This window comes from Herpailurus yagouaroundi, unplaced genomic scaffold (genome assembly GCF_014898765.1).
Source record: "Herpailurus yagouaroundi ecotype Mexico unplaced genomic scaffold, PumYag 198, whole genome shotgun sequence".
NCBI classification, from domain to species: Eukaryota; Metazoa; Chordata; class Mammalia; order Carnivora; family Felidae; genus Herpailurus; species Herpailurus yagouaroundi.
The window spans coordinates 35,693,609-35,716,087 of NW_024412429.1; the positions used below are offsets into that span (position 1 = coordinate 35,693,609).

General features: G+C 39.0%; 1 protein-coding gene across 1 annotated transcript in view; it reads right to left on the reverse strand.

Annotated features, from left to right (window-relative positions):
* The window catches only part of LAMA2 (laminin subunit alpha 2), a 395,150-nt gene that overhangs the window by 24,469 nt on the left and 348,202 nt on the right, over window positions 1-22,479 (reverse strand). The window contains exons 55-60 of the mRNA XM_040449243.1: window positions 19,527-19,675; window positions 14,424-14,600; window positions 14,026-14,194; window positions 4,293-4,405; window positions 3,790-3,979; window positions 1,682-1,837 (exon numbers count right to left, since the gene is read on the reverse strand). Of these exons, the coding sequence (XP_040305177.1) occupies window positions 1,682-1,837; window positions 3,790-3,979; window positions 4,293-4,405; window positions 14,026-14,194; window positions 14,424-14,600; window positions 19,527-19,675 (954 nt within the window). The remainder of the gene's footprint in view (window positions 1-1,681; window positions 1,838-3,789; window positions 3,980-4,292; window positions 4,406-14,025; window positions 14,195-14,423; window positions 14,601-19,526; window positions 19,676-22,479) is intronic.

Sequence of the window (22,479 nt, forward strand, 5' to 3'; positions counted from 1 at the left end):
AAGAACACGGTATTTATATGCAATGGAATATTACTGAGCCATAAAATAGTGAGATCTTGCCATTTGTAACAACATGGATGGACATAGAGGGTGTTATGCCAAATGAAGTAAGGTAGAGAAGACAAATACTATATGATTTCACTTACATGTAGAATCTAAAACACACACACGCACACACACGCACACACACACACAACACAACAAAACCAAAAATAAATGAACAAACAAAAACCAGAAACAGACTCATAATTACAGAGAACAAGTTGATGGTTGCCAGAGGGGTGGAGGTGGGGGGATGGGCAAAATGGGTGAAGGGGAGTGGAAGGTATGGAATAAGTCATTGAATAAAAGCTATAGCATAGGGAATACAGTCTGTAGTGTAATAGCATTGTATAGTGACAGGTGTAGCTACACTTGCAGTGAGCACAACATAATGTATAAATTTGACGAATTACTATGTATACTTGAAACTAATGTGACATTGTGTCAACTGTATAATTAAAAAAATAACTTAATTAGTCCCTTATGTTTTTATTTCATGTTTCTATTAATAGTTTATTAGTTTAATAGTTTATTAACCATACTATCTCTATATACATTCTGTCGTAATCTAATTTTAAGTTCTATTTGAAAAGATAATTAAGTTTGGCTTAGCGTTTCTTCCTTATGAAAATCTAATGGAAGCTTTGGACTCGTTCCCAAGAAAAATGTACATACACTTGAAAGTTTGCATGATGCGTTTAGAATTTAGGGACTGTACACGTAATTCAATCATACTCTGCTCCCTTATATTTCATCTGGTTTTAGGGACACAAGTTAATCACTCTTGTCATTTTCCAGAGACTCTCATTGTGATAGGTTTAGGTATCATATCTGATAGCTATGAAAGGAGCGTAATACTGATCACCCACAAGAGGAACCAAAGGCTGAGAATTAAACAATGATGATGAACAGCTGTGTTTGATGAAGAATAGCTCTGCGTTATCATGTGTTCTAATTTGAGTATAGAAATGTAACACATTTCTTTGTGATACATTCTCTAAAAACATGGATCCCCTATAGTTCTTACAATAGTGCTTTCCAAAGGAAACAAGGACACATGGTCTGACAAAAAATTATTTTGTGATTACTGACTTATAAAATTGTGAGGACTTTAAATTTGGAATCCTATACTGTACTCTATATACTGTAGTTCAGTACTGGACAACTATACTGTAAATATTGCAACCTCTCCACATTTGCAAAATCTCTAGTCCTGAAACAATGTCGTCAATATTATCTTCCTTGTTTTCCAGTGCTTTCTATATGCTTAGTACTCTTCCAAGGACTTTAAATATATTACCTCATTTAATTTTTGCAATAACCTTGTTTCTTTGGTATTATTATCCTATTTTACAAAAGAGGGAACTTTGTCAAATAAACATTAAGTAATTTGCTCCAGACCACACTAGTTAAGTAGGTACCCAAACGGGGAGAGTCTGGCTCTAGGGTCCATGTGCTGTTTTGTGGTATTATCCCTCATAGTCAAATCAGTCTAGAAAGTCTTCTGTCACTTCTCAGAAAAGATGATTTCCTGTTCACTTACAAGTGGTCATAGGTCAATATGACCTAATAATTCAACATATGTACATGACCCAGGCAGTTATTTAAGACACAAAAAAATAATTAATTAAACTCTTACTGGACCAATTCTTCGGGTGGTATAGTTGATGGGCAGTCCGCCAACATACAGCATCCCCACAACATCTAGGATATCAGCTTTCTTGGGACTGATGGTTCTGTTGGAAGCATCATCTACATAAATAATTCCTTCTTGCTTAATTCGCATAATCCTAATCTACAAAAAGAAGAGGAGTCATTAAAGCCAATCAAGGATACATTTAAAATGTGCAGAGTGTAAGATGTAAGAACTTTCTGGCTATTCCTTAGGAAAAAGCAAAATAACTTACTGAGTGCCTAATATGTGCTAAGCCCATGAGTGAAACTGAACTCATTTTACACAATATCTCAAACTCCCTCTTTTCCATTACTACCGTCTCCAAGAGTCCAAAATCTTCCTAGATGAGTTTTAGATTAAAGACTTTTCTATAGATTGCCAAGTGAGCACATGTATCAAGAGGTACGCATGTTGTCAGGAACCTTGCAGATTAAGAGCCCCATCATGAATTAAGTGGGCTGCAAAATTCATGTCCAGTTTTAAACATGCATTAGTTTGAGCTAAGCCTGGTCTCCCCAACACAATTTCAGATATGCTACATCCCTCTGCCTAATAGGCACTTTTTGTGCAGAATTGAAGGAAGGGCAGCACATCAAGGCTGCAAGGCAGTTTCCACAGCAGCTGATTAGTTCAAAGGCAGGAGGAAGATGGAAAGCTACCTGATGCTGAAATTACAGCAGGGGGGTGAATTATCTGTTGGGGACAGAGGGAAATAAGGAGTGTCAAGATTGGCTTGGGCACAAAAAAATTTGAGTCTGAGTTCAGGAAACGGAGTGGGTGACCCTGTCGAATGCTGGAGCACGATGATGGTTTAAAATGAATCTATGTTAGGATTAGAATAATCAAAACCTCATTTTTACACTTATCTTGGTTTGGGAAACAATTTAAAAAAATCTTCAAAAATAAAATCCCTCCTTAATTTGGCTGCTTATAGTATTGAAACTTTCTTTCTTAATCCCAGATGCACTGTGGACCAACAATATGCCAGTTTTTTAAGTGTAATGTTTATTCTATTAGCCAGAGAGGAGAATTAGCCTTAATGAGAGTTCCTTCATGAAGCTCAGTATTTGCTAGTCATAAGCTCCCAAGCAAATATGAAAATTCCATTTCTTATTTCCAAGATAACGAATTGACAGACTTTGCATTTTTATTATATTTGTCTCAGGTTCTTTGGCTTGTCATCTCACTCTCTCTCTCTCTCTCTCTCTCTCTCTCTCTCTCTCTATATGTTTATGACAAGCCAAAGTGTGTTAATATATAAAATCCAACACCTAATAATATCAAACTCTAAAAATTAAGCATTTTATTGGTCTACCTAGGGAAGCTTTACTGAATAGGCGATCACAGGTGCAGAAACAAATTCTGAGTTTTCATTTTAATAAGGCAGTATATTATCTATTTGCAGTCTTGCCAAAGAGGACAGTAAGCTGGCAAATGAGCCTTCTGTGCCCATAATAGTGCCAGTTTCTGGGTGTAAGGCCAATGTTTTAAAAGTTGTTCCAAATGACTGTCGGTGGAAATGTGGCCCTCAGGCCCTTTAAACATGATACAGCAGATTCCCAAACTCTTGGTTTTCACAGTATGGGGTGTGATGAGGAGGGGTGGTATTAGGGCTCATTTTAGTTTACCACCTTTTAAGTTTGTCAAATATTATCTCATAAAAGAGAGGCCATGTTAGCACCTTAAAACATGAAAATATCTCAGAATATTTATTATTCCTCTAAATTGAATACATAGAGCTTGGAGGTAAACATACTCCATTGTCCTACATTTCTCACTTACAGTAGTGAAACTGTCTTCAACTATTGGCCCTGGTGTTCAGACAGATGTTTGGGAACCACAGCTGTATAGCAATAATGGAGTCCTGTGCTACCATGATGAAGCATGTAAGTGATTAAATACACACCTACCCAGGTCTGATGACATTTCCCAGTTGTATGTGGCACTTGCTTTATTTTTAGCCTCAGCCACATTCCAGTAGCACCAGAGTTGGCATATGCCCTGGCAAAACAGCACCTGCACCACTTAGTCTTCCCCTCGTAGGCCACTGCCAACATCTCATGGACTATTACCTTGTGCCACTGACCATCGTTGATCTTGGTGGGGATCATGGTGCTGGTGTCACCACTTCCCAAGTCATAACTGAAGTAGGGCAATCCATTTCTCAACTGAACGGTAGCAAAATCAGCATGATTGATCCGAGCCATGTAAAAAAGCAGGCCTGATTCAGCTTCCGTTCGCACTTCAAACTCGATTGTGAGGCTGTGAAAGCACGCAAAATAAAACAAAAGTAAAAGCGTTCTTATTCTAAGCTAAAGTTGCCTCTGCTCACGGGGGGTGATTTTCACACAGGACAGTAAAACCACCTCTGAAATGAGGACTTTCCAGGTCTGCTGATTTCTTAAACTGAGCTCCTCAGGCGCAGGCAAGTATCATTCTATTCTCTATCGTACTCAGTGAATTTAAAACACTCACCTCATTAATGAATAAATGTAGTTGATTAAACTTGAATCAGGGCAGATACTCAGTATTTCCATTTGTCAGCTCTTTCTCAGTATCTCAGAATAATACATACCGGTTTTTAACTTTGGTGTCATCGAAGGCAATCGCAATGTGACTGTTTTTCGAAAGCCCAAACTGCTTGCTCCCTATCAAAAGAGCTGGTTCTGCTTCCGCAGCACAAGGACCCTGTAAAATACCCGGGAGAGAAAGAAGAGATTATGGACTCTGTTTTTGCAAAATTTGATCCTATCATCTACTTGTTTCTTCTATTTTAGCTTAATATTCCTGTATAATCTTACTGAGGTTCCTTAAGAAGAAAATTTACTAATGTCTGTTTTCTACTACATGGTAGGCAGTTACTATGAAATGTTCAGTGAATGGGAATCTGTTTTCTTGTCCTGCACCCTTGAATCACCAAATCAATGTGCTCAAAAATATTTATTGATCAATTCATGTTTTCATTACCCTCCAAGGAAAAAAAATTGTTTATGTTTCTGAGAAAACTGGAATTTCCTTTTGACTTTTACCTCACTTATGAAGAGTTATATTCTTCGAAGATTGGACAGGGAAAATGACAAGCTAGCCACCAAGTTATAAGAGGAGAAAAATGTGTTCCTTCTTGCCCTCCCCATTTTCTATCTCCCACTGTATTACTTTTTCTTGAAAATTATCAGTCTACTGGAAGGTTTCCATGAATTTGGACTTTCAAGATGGTGTATCTAAACTTGCAAGTCAGGCCATTCAGGCCCCGAGCCAGTTGCTAGGCAACCCAGTACATTTTTTTAATGTATCCCACCATATACCATTTCAACTGTCACTGTGCAAAGACCCACTTCTTACAGTTCTTACGAGGGAGAGCTCCGTGCAGGGCGGGCTTACTTGGTTTAATGCTCTGCTGTCACCATCTTGAAATTCTTAATACTTTTTGAAAAAGGGGCCCTGCATTTTCATTTTGCTCTGGGCACTGGAAACTATACAGCCAGTCCTGGCTGAGTGGACCGTTTTTGGCCAGTGTAACCCGTAGCTCAATAGATAATCAAGGCTCCTCAAATTACTTGAGTCATAATTCCTTTCTCTGTTCTCTATTTGCACAAAATAGCTTGAAGTACAGGCTGCTTAAGAGGTCCTTTAGAACACACAGTACATGGGAAAACAGCCTGCACGCTCTCCAACAACACATCTGTTTTTAAGATCTGCACTTAATAGCTCTGGATGGGCCACTGCCCCAGTGAGCGCTGACTCAGCAGAGGTTCTCAAACAGCCCAAGGCAGGCTTTTGATGCAGAATGTTCTTCTCGAATAGAAGATGAGATGACTCATCAGCGCACAGGACATTTTTACTTGATGAGGAAAAGCCTTGCTCTCTTTTCTCTTGAGCTTCCTCAAACGGAGCACTCCGCCGCAGCAGGTAAAAGGCTTTAAGTGTTTGAAATGCTATAAAATTGGTCTTCATGGAAGTATTTCCCTTCTTGCTTCCCAGGAGATGGTCAGTTACAAAGAGCAGACTGTGGCAGAAATTCACACAGATATGCAAAAACCCAGTGGGTAGAACAGGAAAATGCTATTTATTCACACAGCTGAATGGCCTCTCTTGGAATCAACAGGTGGCCCCTTTCTGGTTACACTGCCTGTAAAAAGAGCCCAAATGGAAAGGCTCTGGTAGCTTAATGTCTCTGCCTGCAATGATGCTATTAATAGAATTAGGATCATTTATTAACCTCTCGCGAGATTTCCTACACAGAGGCCCCATGCCACAAACGTTAGTAGTCTGCAGTCCTCCCCTGAAATCTCTTAAGCGAATCCTACCTGCTGTGAGTCCATTAGGGGCAAAATCTGGCTAAAACATCTCTAACTCCTCAGCTCTGAAAACTGAGAAACTGAAAAGGTTAATGGATGCTGAGGAATTAGGGAACAATGAGTGTGGCTGTAAAGAAAATCACCAGCAGGTTATTTCTATGTTATTCTTAATCATTGTGGTCACTCGTCTAGTTGCTATATATATAAATGTCAATATAACATAACTTTAATAATATAATTTTTTAAACGACCAAAGTGGCAATTCTAAAGGTTAGGTGTTCATTGGTAGCAGCTACAGGTCACAGAGAGCTTTTGTCTTTATGTATTTTGGGCATTGAGGCCCAAACACCACAATAAGCGTGCTTGCTGGTAAACTGGACAGATCTTTCCAACACTGGTCCTAAGCTGACCAGTTTTCTCTCACATGCTATCAGATTTTCTAGGTGCAAACGACCATGCTTCCATTATTTTAGGAAAACCTTTGACTCAAAAAGGATAGGGACTTTGTAAGAGTTCTTTTAAGAAGCATTGCATGTTACATCCGCTGGACATTTAGGAAGAGTGAAGCCAGAGGGGCTCTGGCTTGACTTTTGCAACAGGCAGATTCCTCAGACTGGCCAATGTTCTAGAAGACAGTGATAACGGGTCACTCTACTACATAATCTCCAAGTAGAAAACCATATGCTAAGTTCACTGTATGTTGGGGACACTCAAATCGATGTTTTCTATCATCAGTTTGCAATAGGATGGACACTATGAATACTTCTTTACTAAAACTTGTGTTACGTTCCTTTATAAAATGGCAGTTAGGAGAGGACTGAGAAATGTAGTATAGGAAAGTTTTTACACGTATGTACATTTGGAAGACAATTTTCCAGCCTGTACTCTGGGAATGTTTTTGGTGCAAGTGTAGACCTCTATAATCTCACTTGGTTAAAGACAAATAGGACTGGGTCTTGTCTGCTGTGCTTCACTTTCCCCAGGGTGAGTCTGAAACCAGGCCCAACGTGGGACGTGCACGTACAGGAGGGGGCAGACCCTAGTGGTTTGCCTGTGGCTACTCTCCCTCCCCTACTCCCTGATGCCCTCGGAGGGTTGAGCAGTTCCTCTGGCTGCTCAAACGTCTTTTTGTTCCCTTATAACATTATTATTATTTTTAAATGTTTTATGTATTTTTGAGAGAGAGAGAGAGAGAGAAAGAATGAGCATGCGTGTAAGCAGGGGAGGAGCAGAGAGGGGAGGGGCAGAGGATCTGAACCGGGCTCTGAGCTGACAGCAGAGACTCCCATGCGGGACTTGAATTTATGAACTGTGAGATCATAACCTGAGCCTAAGGGAGAGGCTTAACCGACTGAGCCACCCAGGCACCCCTAATTCTAACATTTTAAAGGCAATATGTGAGATGGAACAAAGAGTGCCCTGTGGTTTGCACAAGAGTAAGATGCTCCTATTTTTCAACCTGCTTCCCACAGAAATCTAAGCTAAGGAGAACAGGTAAGAGAAAGGGTCCTCTAAGGAGGCAATTCTAAGGAAATTTAAAGAATGATGGTTGCAAGACAAATCTTCCTTCTCCAAGCTAATGTGAGTTTCAGGGAGGGCATCATCTTTATGGATGTGATACTTTACCTGTATTATTTTGGAAACACTTATCTTTGAAATCTATTAAAGCAACAATAATAAAAAAAAAAAAAATTTACAGGCTCATCAATCTTAACATGTTACAATCCTGCCACCTTGTGGGAACTCTTTAAAGTACTGCATGTGCATATGGGGAAAAAATGTGATCTGGAGGATGCAGCCTGCTTGCTGGTGTCTGCTTGGCAGGTGACAAGTTGTGGGCAGACAAGACTTAAGTGAGGAGTCTAAATGTGGCGTACCTGCTGATTAGGGCAGTGGCATAGTTGGAGAGGATTCTGAAGGAAGCCATGTTTCTTAAAGCCGGGCATCGGCCAATGGACAATGCAGCAGATTAGTAACAGCGAAAACTTTTTCACCTCACAGTTATTCCATTTCAGGTCAGAATAAATCAGTGGTCATTTCCAACTGCTGTTTGTTGGCTGACATTTGGAAATGAGTTATTGCATTCCGGGTAGCATGTGATTGGTAGGCAAGGATTCCTCGACTTTAGATTGGTGCAGAGCAGAGATTTAAATTGCATTTATCAAAACTGGCATCTTTGTTCTTGAAAGCATCAAATGATGAATGATCATAAAAACTACATCATTTTCTCCCTTCATGAGTCAGTAATCCCTCTAACAAATGTGGGCTAGAATCACATCTGAGAAGTTGGATGTTTCTTTGTGATGCTTTTTTTTATGGATGAATACTAAGTGGAAGATACTTTTTAACGGCACTGACTTTAATGTTCTGAAATATAAAATCCTTACTCAAGCTGTTTGAGAAAGTGAATTATGTTACTACCCAGCACATGAGATTTTTTGGTAAAGTATTGGGCATTTGCAGTAATATTTATATACTAACACCCGAATAGAGATTTCTTGTAGTACGGATAATGTGTGTTTTCCCTTTAAAGACATACCAGTATCCAACTGATTCATCATTTGGCATAGACTGTACTTAGCTTTTAAAGTTGTAGTAATAAAGCTGCTTGATAAATAGTTTTCTTTTGGTCTATTCTTTCCTTCTCTGCCCGCCTCTTTCCCCCAACACCCCAAGAGCCCTTAACAACACAGGACTCTTCACGGCTATTTATACCACTCTTCTCAGGGTTCACATTTCAAACTTCAAGTTCCACATTCCAATAAGATTCAAGGAAAAAATACAGCCAGTCATTGTATACAAATCCACACAGGCTTGGTATAAAGACTTGGTATAAATACCATATATATCTGTAGGTGGTAATAGAAGTCTACTGTCTTATCTAACCCCACCCTCCACCATCTTCCATGAGAAATCTCCACAAATATAATATGTAGAAATGTTTTATCCAGCTCTAAATGAGCCAAAGATTGAGAGAGAAGCACAAAGGGAAGATGGGCTCCCACACTATCAAATGGGATAATACACATGTAATGCTCTCTGATCTATGTATGATGTTCTAGCATGTGTTAATGATGGGACGGACCTAATCCATTTCACAGGGTAGGGCTTTCTTAGGATACTCTGAAACTTCCCTGGAGTATAGTGAACGTCATCATCGTGATGTGAGGTGTTGGTGGGGAGGGATGAGATGGTGTAGAGAAGAAAAAGAAAAGGGGACTGAAGATAGGGGATGGTTTCTGTTGGCTCTGCTAGAACAAATAGGGCACAGTTCCTACGTCAGGATTTAAGTTGCAAGCCTTAATTGTTAAACACGTTCTTACAATCTAACTCCTGATTAAAAAAGGAAAGAAGATGGTGAAAGTGAAAAATGAGGTGAGACTTGAGATATAAGAGAACTTCTACTGGAGTCTATAATTGTTGAAACATGGAACACTCGCCCCACTTTGTTTCCTGGCACTTGCTCTCTGCCTAAAAGTGTGAAAGGGTAACTCTTCCCAGAGAAGAACAATGGAGTGTTACTATGAGCCAGGCATTGTGCTAGGTGCTTTGCATACAGTGTATAATTTATTGTCTCGGGATCCATGCAGGTAGATATTATCCTTCTTATTTTTCAATGGGTCAGCTTACATTCAGAAAGGACAAGTAACCCACCAGAGTCCACTGCGTAAAAGTGGGTGGGCTATGGCGGGGAAGGGAGACGTGGCCAGTTCCCGATCACTGGAGTAAGGGCCAGTTTGCTTCTTCAGTGACCCCCAAAGTGGAGGGTTTAGGGAGACCCACTCACCACATCCCTCTTTCCCAGACCAGAAATCAGCTATCTAATGGGATACTGAACAGGAATCGACGTTGAAAACCAATGCTTTCAATTTATCTTTTAAAAAGAGTTATGAAAACAAAACACAGGTAAGAATAGTTTGTTTAAATGATGAAAATCATCTCTAGTCCATAATACATCTGCTGTTAGCATCTGATATATTTCTTGCAAGGGTTTTTTTAATGAGTTTTTCTATCTTTCGATATAGATGTGATTATGCAGTATATATGGCTTTATATCCTGTTTTCCCCACTTAACACAATGTCATAAGTATGTCATCATCATTTTATGTTGTTTCAATTGAAAGATTTTATGTATTAAGACTGTGATGACATATTAACATTTGCATTTTATAGACCTGTTTTTACACTTCTGGGTACCACTAGTCATTTTGTTTGGATGGAGTTTAATGGTGTCCCCTGCCATGCTTCCAATTTTCAATCTTGAGAGCTAGTGGGTTGTGCTTGTAGCCCACATTCCACACTTATCCAGACTGATCTTCACACATACTTGCTCACTTTGTCATTTATATTAATGTCCAATTTCTCAAATCTGCCTCTCTGTCTCTGTATTTCTCCCTCCCCTTCTCCCTCTCCCTGGCCAGCAATGATGATATCTTATTCATTTTTTGCATTAGTAGGCTATTAACAAATATTTGTTATAAATTTGTTATAAATGTCAAACTTTTAGTAGCCTTTAAAAAGCAGACCTTCTTCTCCACACACACACACAAACAATGAGAAAGAGAGAAAGAAATCAAATTAGAAGATATACATGGTTCCATAATCTGAAACTATAAAAATACAACTCAATAGGGATAGAAATTCTAAAAAATGCAATTACCACCACACAGTATAAATAATTCTAACGTGCAAGAGAAGGGACAATAGCTGTTAGAATTTAGATATCTGTGTTTTAGTGGCAACTGTCTATAACACATGTGATCACAGGCCATCCTATAAGGTCTAGGGCTTTGTTTCCCCATATGGAAATTAAGAGTCAGAATCTTTAAGGTCCCTTCCAACTCTGATATTCCGTGAGCCTTTGTATGCCAGCCCACAGGACTGCCATTCAACTTCTCTTTTGCTTTTGTCTTGTCTAAGTGGAATGTTCTGTTTTGGAAAAGTTAAAACATACACTGCTGAGAGAAAATGGAAATTGGAATTAGAACAGAAGGTTATAAGAAAACTTAAATGAGTTAAAATCTCTAGTCCCAGATGGGAAAGTATCTTTATTTTCAGAAAAAGGGAAAAAACGTGATCTCTGGAAACCACAGAGGGAAATGCTTCAGACTCCCTAAAAAATAAAGTCTGCATGGGCATTTAGAAAAGAAAGGTGAGGGGAGCCTGAGTGGCTCAGTTGGTTGAGCATCCAACTCTTGATTTAGGCTCAGGTTATGGTCTCACGATCATGGGTTCAAGCCCCATGTCGGGCTCTGTGCTTGCAGTGTGGAGGCTGCTTGGGATCCTCTCTCTCTCCCTCTCTCCTGCTCGTCTCACCACCTCTCTCAAAATAAATAAATAAACTTTAAGAAAAGAAAACAAAAGAAAATAAAAGAAAGGAAAGGAAAGGAAAGGAAAGGAAAGGAAAGGAAAGGAAAGGAAAGGAAAAGAAAAGGAAAAGGAAGTTGATCGTTGGGGACCAGCAGGCTTCTACACCAATAAACCATACGAAGTCAAGATGGGCTGGCTGAGAGACCTGACACAACAGAATGAGTGGTACAAAGACCCTCAAGACTGTGGTTGACTGAATATGGTTCCTGATGATGAACGAATAGCATGATCCATTGGTTTAAAACATTGAAGTATTCTCAGGCGCATCCTTAATAAAATCTGGTAACAGGCCACAGGAAGGAAAGGTACTGCTGTCGCCTCAACTGGGCATTCCATTTTGAGTAATATGGTCCATTCTAAGTGACATATTTTGAAAGGGATATTTCAAAGTCAAGAAATTGATCGGCGGAAATATGGGAATCAGAAATTAGGTCATATGAAGAATGCTTGAGATTATGGAATATTTACCCTAGGGGAAAAGGACTTCGCTAGTTTTTTTTTTCTTTTTTAATTGAAGTATCATTGACACACAACATTACATTAGTTTCAGGTGTACAGGGTAGTGATTTGCCAAGTCAACACCTTATGCTATGCTCACCACGAGGAAATGACTTCACTGTTTTCAAATCCTGGAAGGGATGTTAGAGAAGATATAAGCTCAAAATATTTCTAGTGACAAGGAGCAGACTGGTTTCCAAAACAACCAGTTCCATCATGGAAACTAAGGAAGAAAAGAAAATGTTCAAGAGTTTTCAAAATCTGTGCTCAACACAACATGTTCCACCCATCAACTGGCAAGCGCTATAAATACGATGCACACGCTGTTAAGAGCATAGTGAGATCCACCCTCTTGGATACGTTGGTGATGCGAATGTAAATTGGTGGAAACTTTGTAAAAAGCAACTCAGATATGTGTTGAGAACCTTAGATACATTCATCACTTGACCTTATAATTATTCATCTAAGAATCTATTTTAAGAAAAATAAATGAGAAAGTTTGGCATACAATGGCACTCATCAGAATATAGTTTCCAATAGGAAAAAACTGGAAGCACTCTAAACGGCCCACAATGAGTACAAAGTAGAATTAGAAAGACAGAGTGTTGCAGTGATGAAGAGCCAGACTGTATCGTCAGACCTACTGGATTAAAATTCCTATCCTGCCATTTACTGGCTGTGTCAGCGGGTGGGTTACTGAGGCTAGGTCATTCTTGCCAACTCAGCTACAAATGGGATGATATATAGTTTACAGAGCCATGATGAAAACCACGTATAATGCTGGATGGAATTTGTTTAGGCAGTGGCTGGCACATAGTGAGCACTGAGGAACAATCATTACGATCATTACTGTCTAGTAATTATGCCATTTATCAAACGTTTCGTATATACGAGACATTTAACAAACATTATTATTTTTTAATCCTCCTAGTCACTCTGAGACATATGTGTCCTTAATATACTCATTGTACAGATGAGAAGACTGAGGAATAGAATGGCTAAGCAGCTTTCTCAAATTCATACACATGGTAGACTGGAACACAGGACTGAAACCCACACTGTAATCAATGAAATGATCAGCTCCATAAAATGAAATATTTTTTGTGTCTCTTTGCATGTCGCACCCACACACATGTATGTAACTGAAACAGGGAAACTGAAGGACCCCATAAACATCTTTCTGTTTCCTTTCCTGCTTCTATTCTTGCTAGGACCTGCACTCCCACCCCACTTTACACATGGTTCAGAATGCAAAGAGTGTATGTCCTATTTGTAAGGGACAAGGAGTTCAAGATTTCTTTAGAATAGATAACATTTAAGGAAGGACCCGGTGAGAATGACCAGAGGAAGGTATTATATGCGCATTCCAGATCCCCAGCCTGGATATATGGAAGCCAACGTTCCCTAGTTCCAAGGAATAATACCTGGGCCCTGGCCTCTGTTCTAACTTGTTCCTGGATGTCTGAGAGGCATGTACACTGGACCACAATTCTCAATGAAAACCCCCAGACTCCAAACAAAGATGAAGCTCATAGTCCTCTCCTTTCCGAGTCTCCCAGATGCCCTGAATGTGTCTGCTCTGTCCATATCTTCAAGAAACTCTGCTTTTACTTCCTACTGGCTCACGTTTGATTTCCATCCTTCGAGAAGCCACGGGCCCTCTTGGCTGGTCCTTTGGGTCCCTTTCTGGGTCCCCAGAGCTAGCCTGTCAGCGTCATAATCAGACCTATACACTTGTATGACATTTAATTATTATTACCTGTTTCAAAAAAAAAAACAATACCAAATTGTACATATAAGATTTACTACTTAAAATGCAAATAAAAAGGGCTGGAAATTGTTACGGTTGTCTCTGTGTGGTGGTATTATAGGTGGATCTTATTTTGATTCTGTAATAACTTTGATTCTATGCTAACTTTTCAACTGAAAACACATGCCATTTTACGAGGAGGAAAATTTAAGGAGAATGATACATAAATCAAAGTAATCCAAGAAAGATGTAAGGAGAACGGGTTTTCATAGACCAGTTTCCCTTCCTCTAATTCTAGAAGTAGAGCATATGAGATATCCTGAATTATCTTCTCTCTGAAAACTACTAGAATACAGGTTAAAATTAGAAAGCAATAGCATAAAAACACTCACCTGTGCCACAACTGGGGTGGGTGTAGGGAAGGCTGGGGTGGGCACTGGCTCTGGCTGGGTAACTATTTCAGCTGGAATTTCTCTACCTTCATCCTCACGGGGTTTCTGATGGGCACAACGACCAATGTCTGCATTTTTGAAGGAGACAGGCTGTGCAAAGTCCATGGGGCTAATGGAATAGGATTAAAATTAAATACTTTCTATTAGTTTTTATCGTCTTGCTTCCTTACCATTGAATTTTTCCTCCCCCTTTTAAAGGCCAGCAGTGCAATTTTTAAAATCTAATGAGAAGGTCTTCTCTGGACGCCCCTCCCCCCACCACGCCATGGTTTTGTGTAGTGTAGATGCAACAGGGATCTTCATATTAAAAAAACCAAACAAACAGAAGAAGTACTTACACAGAGTTTATCACAAGGTTCCATACACAGCCTTCAAAAGGAGGAATATTTCTGAGCGGGGGAGGTTGAAATTCAGGTGGAGCACCCCCAACGAAAAGCTTCTTAACTTCAATTGCCTGTTCTACTGTCAGATTTTGCATATGCCTTCTGTCTTCATCGACTTGAACAGTAAACATGCTAGTAAAACATTGAAAATACACAGTATAAAACACAAAACATCCAGTATAATTGGAAATCAAACTCTTTCCTGCTACCCCTCACCCCTTCCTCCAGTAGCTTTTAAGTGAGCCAAAATTCGATAATTAGGAATTCTACACTAAGCTAACAATATTTTTTCTCAGGCTCTGTCCCTCTGCCTCCCCCTGCTCCATTAGCTCTCTCGGAGAGTTGATTGAAAGAAGGTAATAGTGGAGCTGTAACGTTAGCCTTGGCTTTGGCAACACTGGCCCCAAACACACAAACCCATAGAGCTGAGGCTTCTGTACAGTGCCGTTATAGCTAATCGTATAAGGCTCAGTGGGTTTAGCACAGCGTGGGGTCACATTTTGTTTGGTTCTTTATTTCTTGGTTCGTGCTAGCTATTATCTTCTTGCTGGGGGACAAACTGTGCTCGTGAGAGTTTGGATTGCAGGACTCAACAGCAAACACTTACAGGGCATTTTATAAAGAACATAGCTGCTGGCTTTTGAATAGAAGAGGCAGGCAAGAACATCATGCTAATTGTTCCTTGCCATAATTTTCCTTAGTGACTGTTTCATTAATTTCCCTAATTTGCTTATGAGAGATAACTCACACATTACTAATTGAGAACCTCATGTTACTTATTCACCATCCATGGATCCTGGGGCAAAGAATCAAGGGAGACAAAAAATTCTGATGATGACAAAGACCAAAGGCATTTTTTTCTTTTGTTCTAGATGCAGGTTTTGAATTTCAGTCCCAAACAGTTGGCATGAGCTATTAGTCATAAGTATTAGTCACTAGCCCGAGGATCATGAATGGATTACTGAAAACTTACTACATATCTGGGGAGAAAACCAAAGTACTTAGTTGGAGAACTCAGTCCTAAAAGGCCATCTTGCTTGATTTTATAAAGAATAAAAACCACATGTGGAGCTAGAAATAATAAACCAGGGCAAAGACACTCTGAAATAGCCCTGAGCTATTGGTCCACTTTGAGACAGTTCAGATGTAAGAGAATAAAAAAAAAAAATTGATTTCATTGGTGCTCAAAATGTCATTGTTCAGGGGGTGTAGAGGGAGCAGGTTGGATTTATTTTCAAAGGAAACATAGGGGGAAATGACATATTGGTTTTTTACCAGACTCTGGAAGAGTGTGTTGGCAAAAATCAGGAGGTTCAACATTATTGCTAAGAATGCTGGTGTTTTATGAGACTTAGAAAAGCACTCACTTCTGGGCATGTGTGACTCACTGAGAAGTCCCCTTCCACACACACCTTTTTTTTTCCTTTTGCTAAAAGCAACCTCTTACTAACATGACATAGCAATGCTCCTAAGAATTTTAATGAGGGGTTTAAGCCACTATTAAAGATTGTCTAAGAGAGCAAATCTCTGTTCTTGATTAGAATTTTTAAAAAGCCAGAGGCTCTCATGTTTCTGATGTAGACTGTCTAATCTGGTTCTGTCCCCACGACCGTTATAGTGGTCCTTTCTTAGTAGATCGCAGGGTAGAGATACAGAATGAACACGAGCTTTCGGGAGGAACAGACTGGAATTAAGTATTAGTGCAGAAGCTTACTGTGTGACCTGGGCCAGTTATTTAATCTTGCTCAATCTCATTTCATTCATTTATAAAATGAGGATAAAAATACCTGCTTTAAACCATGGAAAACATTAATTAAGGGATTGCACTGAAGCTGTATTACTTAATAAGGGCATTGCTAGAAGACTATAGCTAAATCCTGCTTGTATTTTACATTCTAGAAGCATCAAATCTAGATTATTTATTTAGCTCTTTTTTAAAGGGGAACATTACCAATATGTCCATTAGGATTCTTGTGTCTTTCCTGTTGTTTAAGTATTTATTCAATAACTCTTTACCGAGGACCTACAATGTGCAAAAAGCACTACAATAAACATTATTATTCGTATTATGATAAGTTAGCTGTATTTTCTTACAAGTTCAACAGTTGACTCTTGGAGTTTCATAATTGAATATTTTATTACTTACATTCTGTTTCTTGTTTGTTTGGAGTATTGGTATGAGATTTTGTTTTCAATCTTATACCAATTTTCAATCTGCCAAATGGGTTATAGAAGATATTAAGGGAAGTACCCTGACATTTGTAATCTACATGAAAAACAAAACCTGCAATTCTATTTTGATTGAACGTATTTTGGATGATAAGAAATATTTGGGTTGTAGTGTCCAAATCATGAGCCCATTCTGGAAATCCAGATTATTCCTGAAGTATCTGGTCTAACTTTTGTGGCCTTTAGCCCAATTCTATACCTGTATTGAAGAATGCTCTCACAAAGGAGAAAACCACTTGCTTATGCATCTACTCCAGGCTCTTAGGGCTTTAGGAAGAACTACTGGCCATGTAAGTGGAGTCCAAGAGAAGGTTAAGAGGGCAAAACACAGGAGGGAGAGATCTCTGGAGTACCATGGAATTAGACACCAAAGTAACTCAAATGAGATTTTTGCAGAGGAAGGGGTAGAAAAGGAGAGAGAGAGTGAAAGAGGAAGGATAAAGAGAGATAACAGGGGAGAGAGAAGAGGGCCAGGACAATCTTGAAAAGATTGCTTCTCAGTTTGGTAAAAATCCAATGATTTTGTGAGGTCGTATGAAAATTAACATTTTATCCGGGGCTTTTCATTTAAGAAAGACAATGTCATAATTGACATTTATGATCTGGATGGTGTTAGGAGAAAGCAAGCATTTCCAAATTAATGAGAGTGTCATAATCAACATGAAGTAATACAATCTTTGAGGTCACAAAAAAGGGTAAGAATAAATAGTTGGCAAGCACAGGTAGAGGTGTGAAAATCATATACACCTGGGTTTAAATCCTGGCTCTGTTATTTACTAGTTACGTGATTTGGGGCAAGTTAGTTAATATTTCTTCATCTGTGATGGAAGGATATTAATGCAGATTTCACATACGCTTAGCACAATCAAAGGAAATAATCTGTGTCTCGTATTTGACACAGAGCGTGTCACAGAATGAGTATGAAGCATTAAAGAATGTTTCTGGGTGAAGTTGTTAGGGTCATTAGTGATCTCTGGTTAATCAGTTAATTGGGGCACTTACTTAAAGGATAGGCGATGCTTATGTTTTGACCTTAGAGTGCTGAGTGAGACATTATGGTAGCAGATGTGTTCTTGCTTTGCCACAGAGTTCAGTGACTACCCACTAATATGTCTAATACATTATCCTTTAATTAACAGCGAATGGCAAAACTGTTTGTTTATATGGCCAATTAACCGAATGACCAGTTTTCAGAGATGTACTATACACCGAACTTAATCAAATAAAGGTTGGATTAATGGCCAACAGCTGTGAAGTTGGCATCATAAAATGCCCTTCTTGAAGAGACACCTGTTAAAAGGACACCTTAGTGCAAGATTGTAATGCACTTGGGAATGTGAGAATCCTTTCTGTACAGAATAACATATTCTGGGTGATTATTTTTTGTCAGCTGTATTTCTCAAGTCTGCACTTGTTTCGCTGAAAATTTTTAAAGTTTAAAGACGTTACAAAGTCCTTCTCACAATGAGAAGGACTAGCATTTGGCAAAGAACCTGAAATCTGGTCTAGAAGACATGTAAAGTAGTATTTCAGAGCGGTTGCTGAGATTCAAATGAGAAAATTCAGTTTGCATTCCTCCTCAGAGACCATGACCGACATATATGGCTATTAGGCTAGTAAAAGTTCTTAGTTTGTCTGAATATTGATCCCTCATTTGTCTTAATCATGGTTTCTAAACATCTCAGTTAGTAGATATTCTGCAAGAAAGCTTAGTATCAACATAGCCACAAACCAATGCTCTATATAAAAAAAAAAAATAAATAAGCCAAGGAAAGCTTTATCATTTACTTAGAAGATACGACATTTTTATTACGTATCTAAACTGTTATCCACACAAGAGGATAATTAGAAAATACGGGTCTGTATAGAACAGCATCTGTTCACTTGAACTCTTGTTAGACCTTCATACTGTTGTCGTACTTACAAATATTCCCTGTGTCTTGAGGTTTTCTCACATTTGATTTCCAGTTCTTTTCTGTGTTTTCAGTCTAATTAAATGGCTTGCTGGTTTGGAGGTCTGAAATCTCTGGGCTTGTTTTCTTTTTCTCTAATTGTCCTTCTAAACTGATTACCAGAGTTGTCATACAACATTTTGATGAAAACTACAGATGACTTTCCCAATAAAGGAAATATCAAGTGCCGCAGCGTCGTGGAGAAATGAAAGATGAGTTTACAACACTATTACTGCCAATTTTGTGATTCAGGGCCGGGAAGCAGTGCTCTCATGGATCCTTAGAGAGGCAGCCTCCACGCACTGATGGCTGGACAGCAGCCTTCTCCCTTCTCTCCCTCAGCTCTGTTCCCTCATGAAGCCACTCTGCAGGGACCCCGGGCATCTTAGTGGGGGACAGGGATGAGGCGTGCACTTAGCAGCTCTCAGTAGGTCCTGCAGCTGCTGCACAGTCCGGATCTGTGACAGGTTTCTAAGCAGCTGCCATAACTGCTTTGGAACCTGAATGAAATAGCAGCTGCCAAAGGCTGCTGGTTCCGGCTGAGCTGTTCTGTGTGTTTTGCTATGCGCATACCTTATTTGAGAAGAGAATATTTGAGAGGTGCGGAGGGAGGGATTTTTCTTATCTATAGCTTCAGAAGATGTATTTGGTTTTTCCAAAGCTGGAGCAGAGAACTGCACAGAATAAAAAATGCTACGAGAATTCCTAGGGGCCAAGGTAAATGAGGTTCCCGAAGTATGAAACGTAAAGAAGATGAAATTAAGCGACTTGATAGTTTCACAATGCTTTGTATGACCACACATACGAAGGTCCAGTCAGAGACTAATGTGAGCCAAGGAGTTTATGTTAGTTACAAGTTCTCTAGGGCTATTGTTACCCTTTAGTCCTCTCGACATGAACGGAATGTTCTCTCCCGTCGTGAAACAGACTCGGCTCTGGTTTGACGACAATTTTCCTCATTGTTCTTGTCCCCATGGAGAGATGCACTTCCAGACGGCCCTTGTTCAGGAATATCGCATAATAGGCCTGCAATATCAAGGGGTTGTTGAAGATTAAAGAGGGGTCTCCACTACAACAGCGTTAAAGGTTCCCTGACAGATCTGCAGATTCATTGGCTCTGAGATCTTACCTGAGAATTTAAGGCTCAATATTTTCTCAGAGTATTTAAAGTGGCTGGCAAAAGCTTTTTAATCACTGGCCACTTTTGCTCGTTAGATGATGTGGAAAGCAGATGTAGGAATACAGGACCCTCCGCAAACCAAATTTGCCATGCTGAAGGTAACAGCTGTGTTTGCACCGGGTCTCTAACTCACAAAACGCGTCAGGAAACAAAGGGTGTCAATCCCTCTCCCTCCTCTTCACAAGTGGACAGCTAGCTTCTGGAAATCAGATCCGACTCCCAATCTCATGGCATTTTGAGTGTTTAGACTGCAATTTGTTCTCTGAGCTGCTGGAATAGATTGCTATCACCAACACGTAACTTGTCTCCCACACTTAGAAAGAAGGAAGACAATTTTTCATCCACAAACATGACTGCTTTCTTCTTGCTACTGTTACTATAGCAACCAGTGTGGTTTTGAGATCAGATTATGAGCCCTAGGGAGCTTGAATGCATTCCTTGTCCCCAAAGCTGATGCCACGTGTGCTCCCTTTCTTGTAGAGCATGAGGGCACCATGATCACTCGGTCCGCTGTGAGTCACCTGCGGTGGTGGAGAGGGTTTCAATCACCTATCATAATGCTTTTGATGATTTACTAAATCGTCTAGGCAGCTGTATGTCCAAAGCACAATGTCCAGAGGGCCTGGACTCGTGCTCACCATCCATCAAAGAGGCAACTGCAAACCACTCGCTCAATTAAAATTTTCTCAGGTGAATGACGGTTCGATGTCTCAAACTCCTTTAGCAGAACAGAATCACAAATAACCCTATAGCATCAAAACGTTAGCTTTGGAAAATAAAATATGTCAGTGTAATCAGCATTGGTTCTACAACAGACGTGAACTATTTAACATTGTCTCCTCTTTCAAATAGCACTTCGATGAGATTAAAAAAATGGATATTCATTATCATTAAAATGTTGAAATGTTAACATATTATTTCCACTTTACTTTGTAGTATAGTACTTAATATGTTCTTATTTTAATTGTTCTAATGGGCACATGTTCTATTTTAGGAACTATCCTGAAGGCTGGTGATTTAAGTCCATTTATTTAGTCTTGAAGGGGAGAAATTTGGAGCCAGTAGGTGGTGCTTAATTATCTGACAATGACCTGGGAAAGATATATCCTTTAGTAAAAACCTACTTCACAATGTTTCATCTGGTCCTCTTATTATAACTAGCTTATCGTTCATAATAGTAAGAAAATAATTTTATTTTCCAAGATTAAAGGTTAAGGAATTTAAGAGGAAATTTATATAAGTGCTTATGTGCAGTAAGAAATGAGAGAAAATAACACTCTTTCCCCTCTATACTCTTTAAAAAATATTTTTATTATGACTATTTGGTACATTACCCACAACATAAGAGACATGTAGATAATGAAGCTATGTTCACAACTGTACAATTAAGTGGATACCTGTAAATCTACACCCAATTTAAGAAACAGTACGATCGCATCTTCTGTGAGTTTCCTCCCAACACCATCCCCCAGGTTCACTATCTTAGAGGTAACCACAACATGGAATTCATGTTTATCATTCCCTTGCTTTTTAAACCTTATCTTTGAAAATTCACACATATATCTGTAAACAGTATGTGGTTTTATGTGTATTTTATTTATTTTTGTTGTGTGTGGACAGGCGAGAGGCAAAGAGAGAGTGGGACAGAGGATCTGAAGCCGGCTCTGCACTGACAGCACAGATCTCGATGTGGGGCTCGAACTCATGAACTGTGAGACCATGACCTGAGCTGAAGTAGGATGCTTAACTGACAGAGCCACCAAGATGCCCCACTTTTTTTTTTTTAAGATTTTATATTTAAGTAATTTCTATATCCAATGTGGAGCTCTGACAATCCCAAGGTCAAGAGTTGCACGCTCTACCAACTGAGCCAGCCAGTTGCCTGTTTAGTGTTACTTATATTAGAAATCTATAAAAATGGCATCATACAGTATGTAGTGCATTTTTTTCATTTCTCTTCAGTTTCTAATATTCATCTATATTATTATTTTTTTAAATCAGGAGTAGGTATTAAATGTTACCAAATGATTTCACTGCATCTATTGAGATGATTATATAATTTTTAGATTTTCTGATATTAAAATACTCTTGTATTCCTGAGATAACTGAAGTTACTCATGGTTATACATCTTTGAATTTATTTTGTTTGGTATTTATTTTTCTTAGGGAGAAGAATAAGATTTATTATATAGTATTTTGGATAACATGGGTTTCAACTATGTGGATCCACTTATATGCAGATTTTTTTTAGATAAATGCAATACAGTAGTATACATGTATTTCTCTTCCTTATGATGTTAATAACATTTTCTTTTCTCTAGCTTACTTTCAGAATACAGTGTATATAATACATTGCATAATACATATAATATACAATATGTGTTAATCAAATGATTATGTTATAGGTAAGGCTTCTGGCCAATGGTAGGATATTTGTAGTTAAGTTGTTGGGGAATCAGGAGTTATATGTGGATTTTTGATTGTGTGGAGGGGAGCAATGTCCTGACCTCCCATTTTGTTCAAGGGTCCTCCGTATTACTGGTTACCCAATTTTAAATGATTTTTTAAAAAACATAAAATCACAAACAACACAACCTGGTTTATAAGAATGCATGCATATTTAAGGACATATTTGTAAAGCATTCCATTC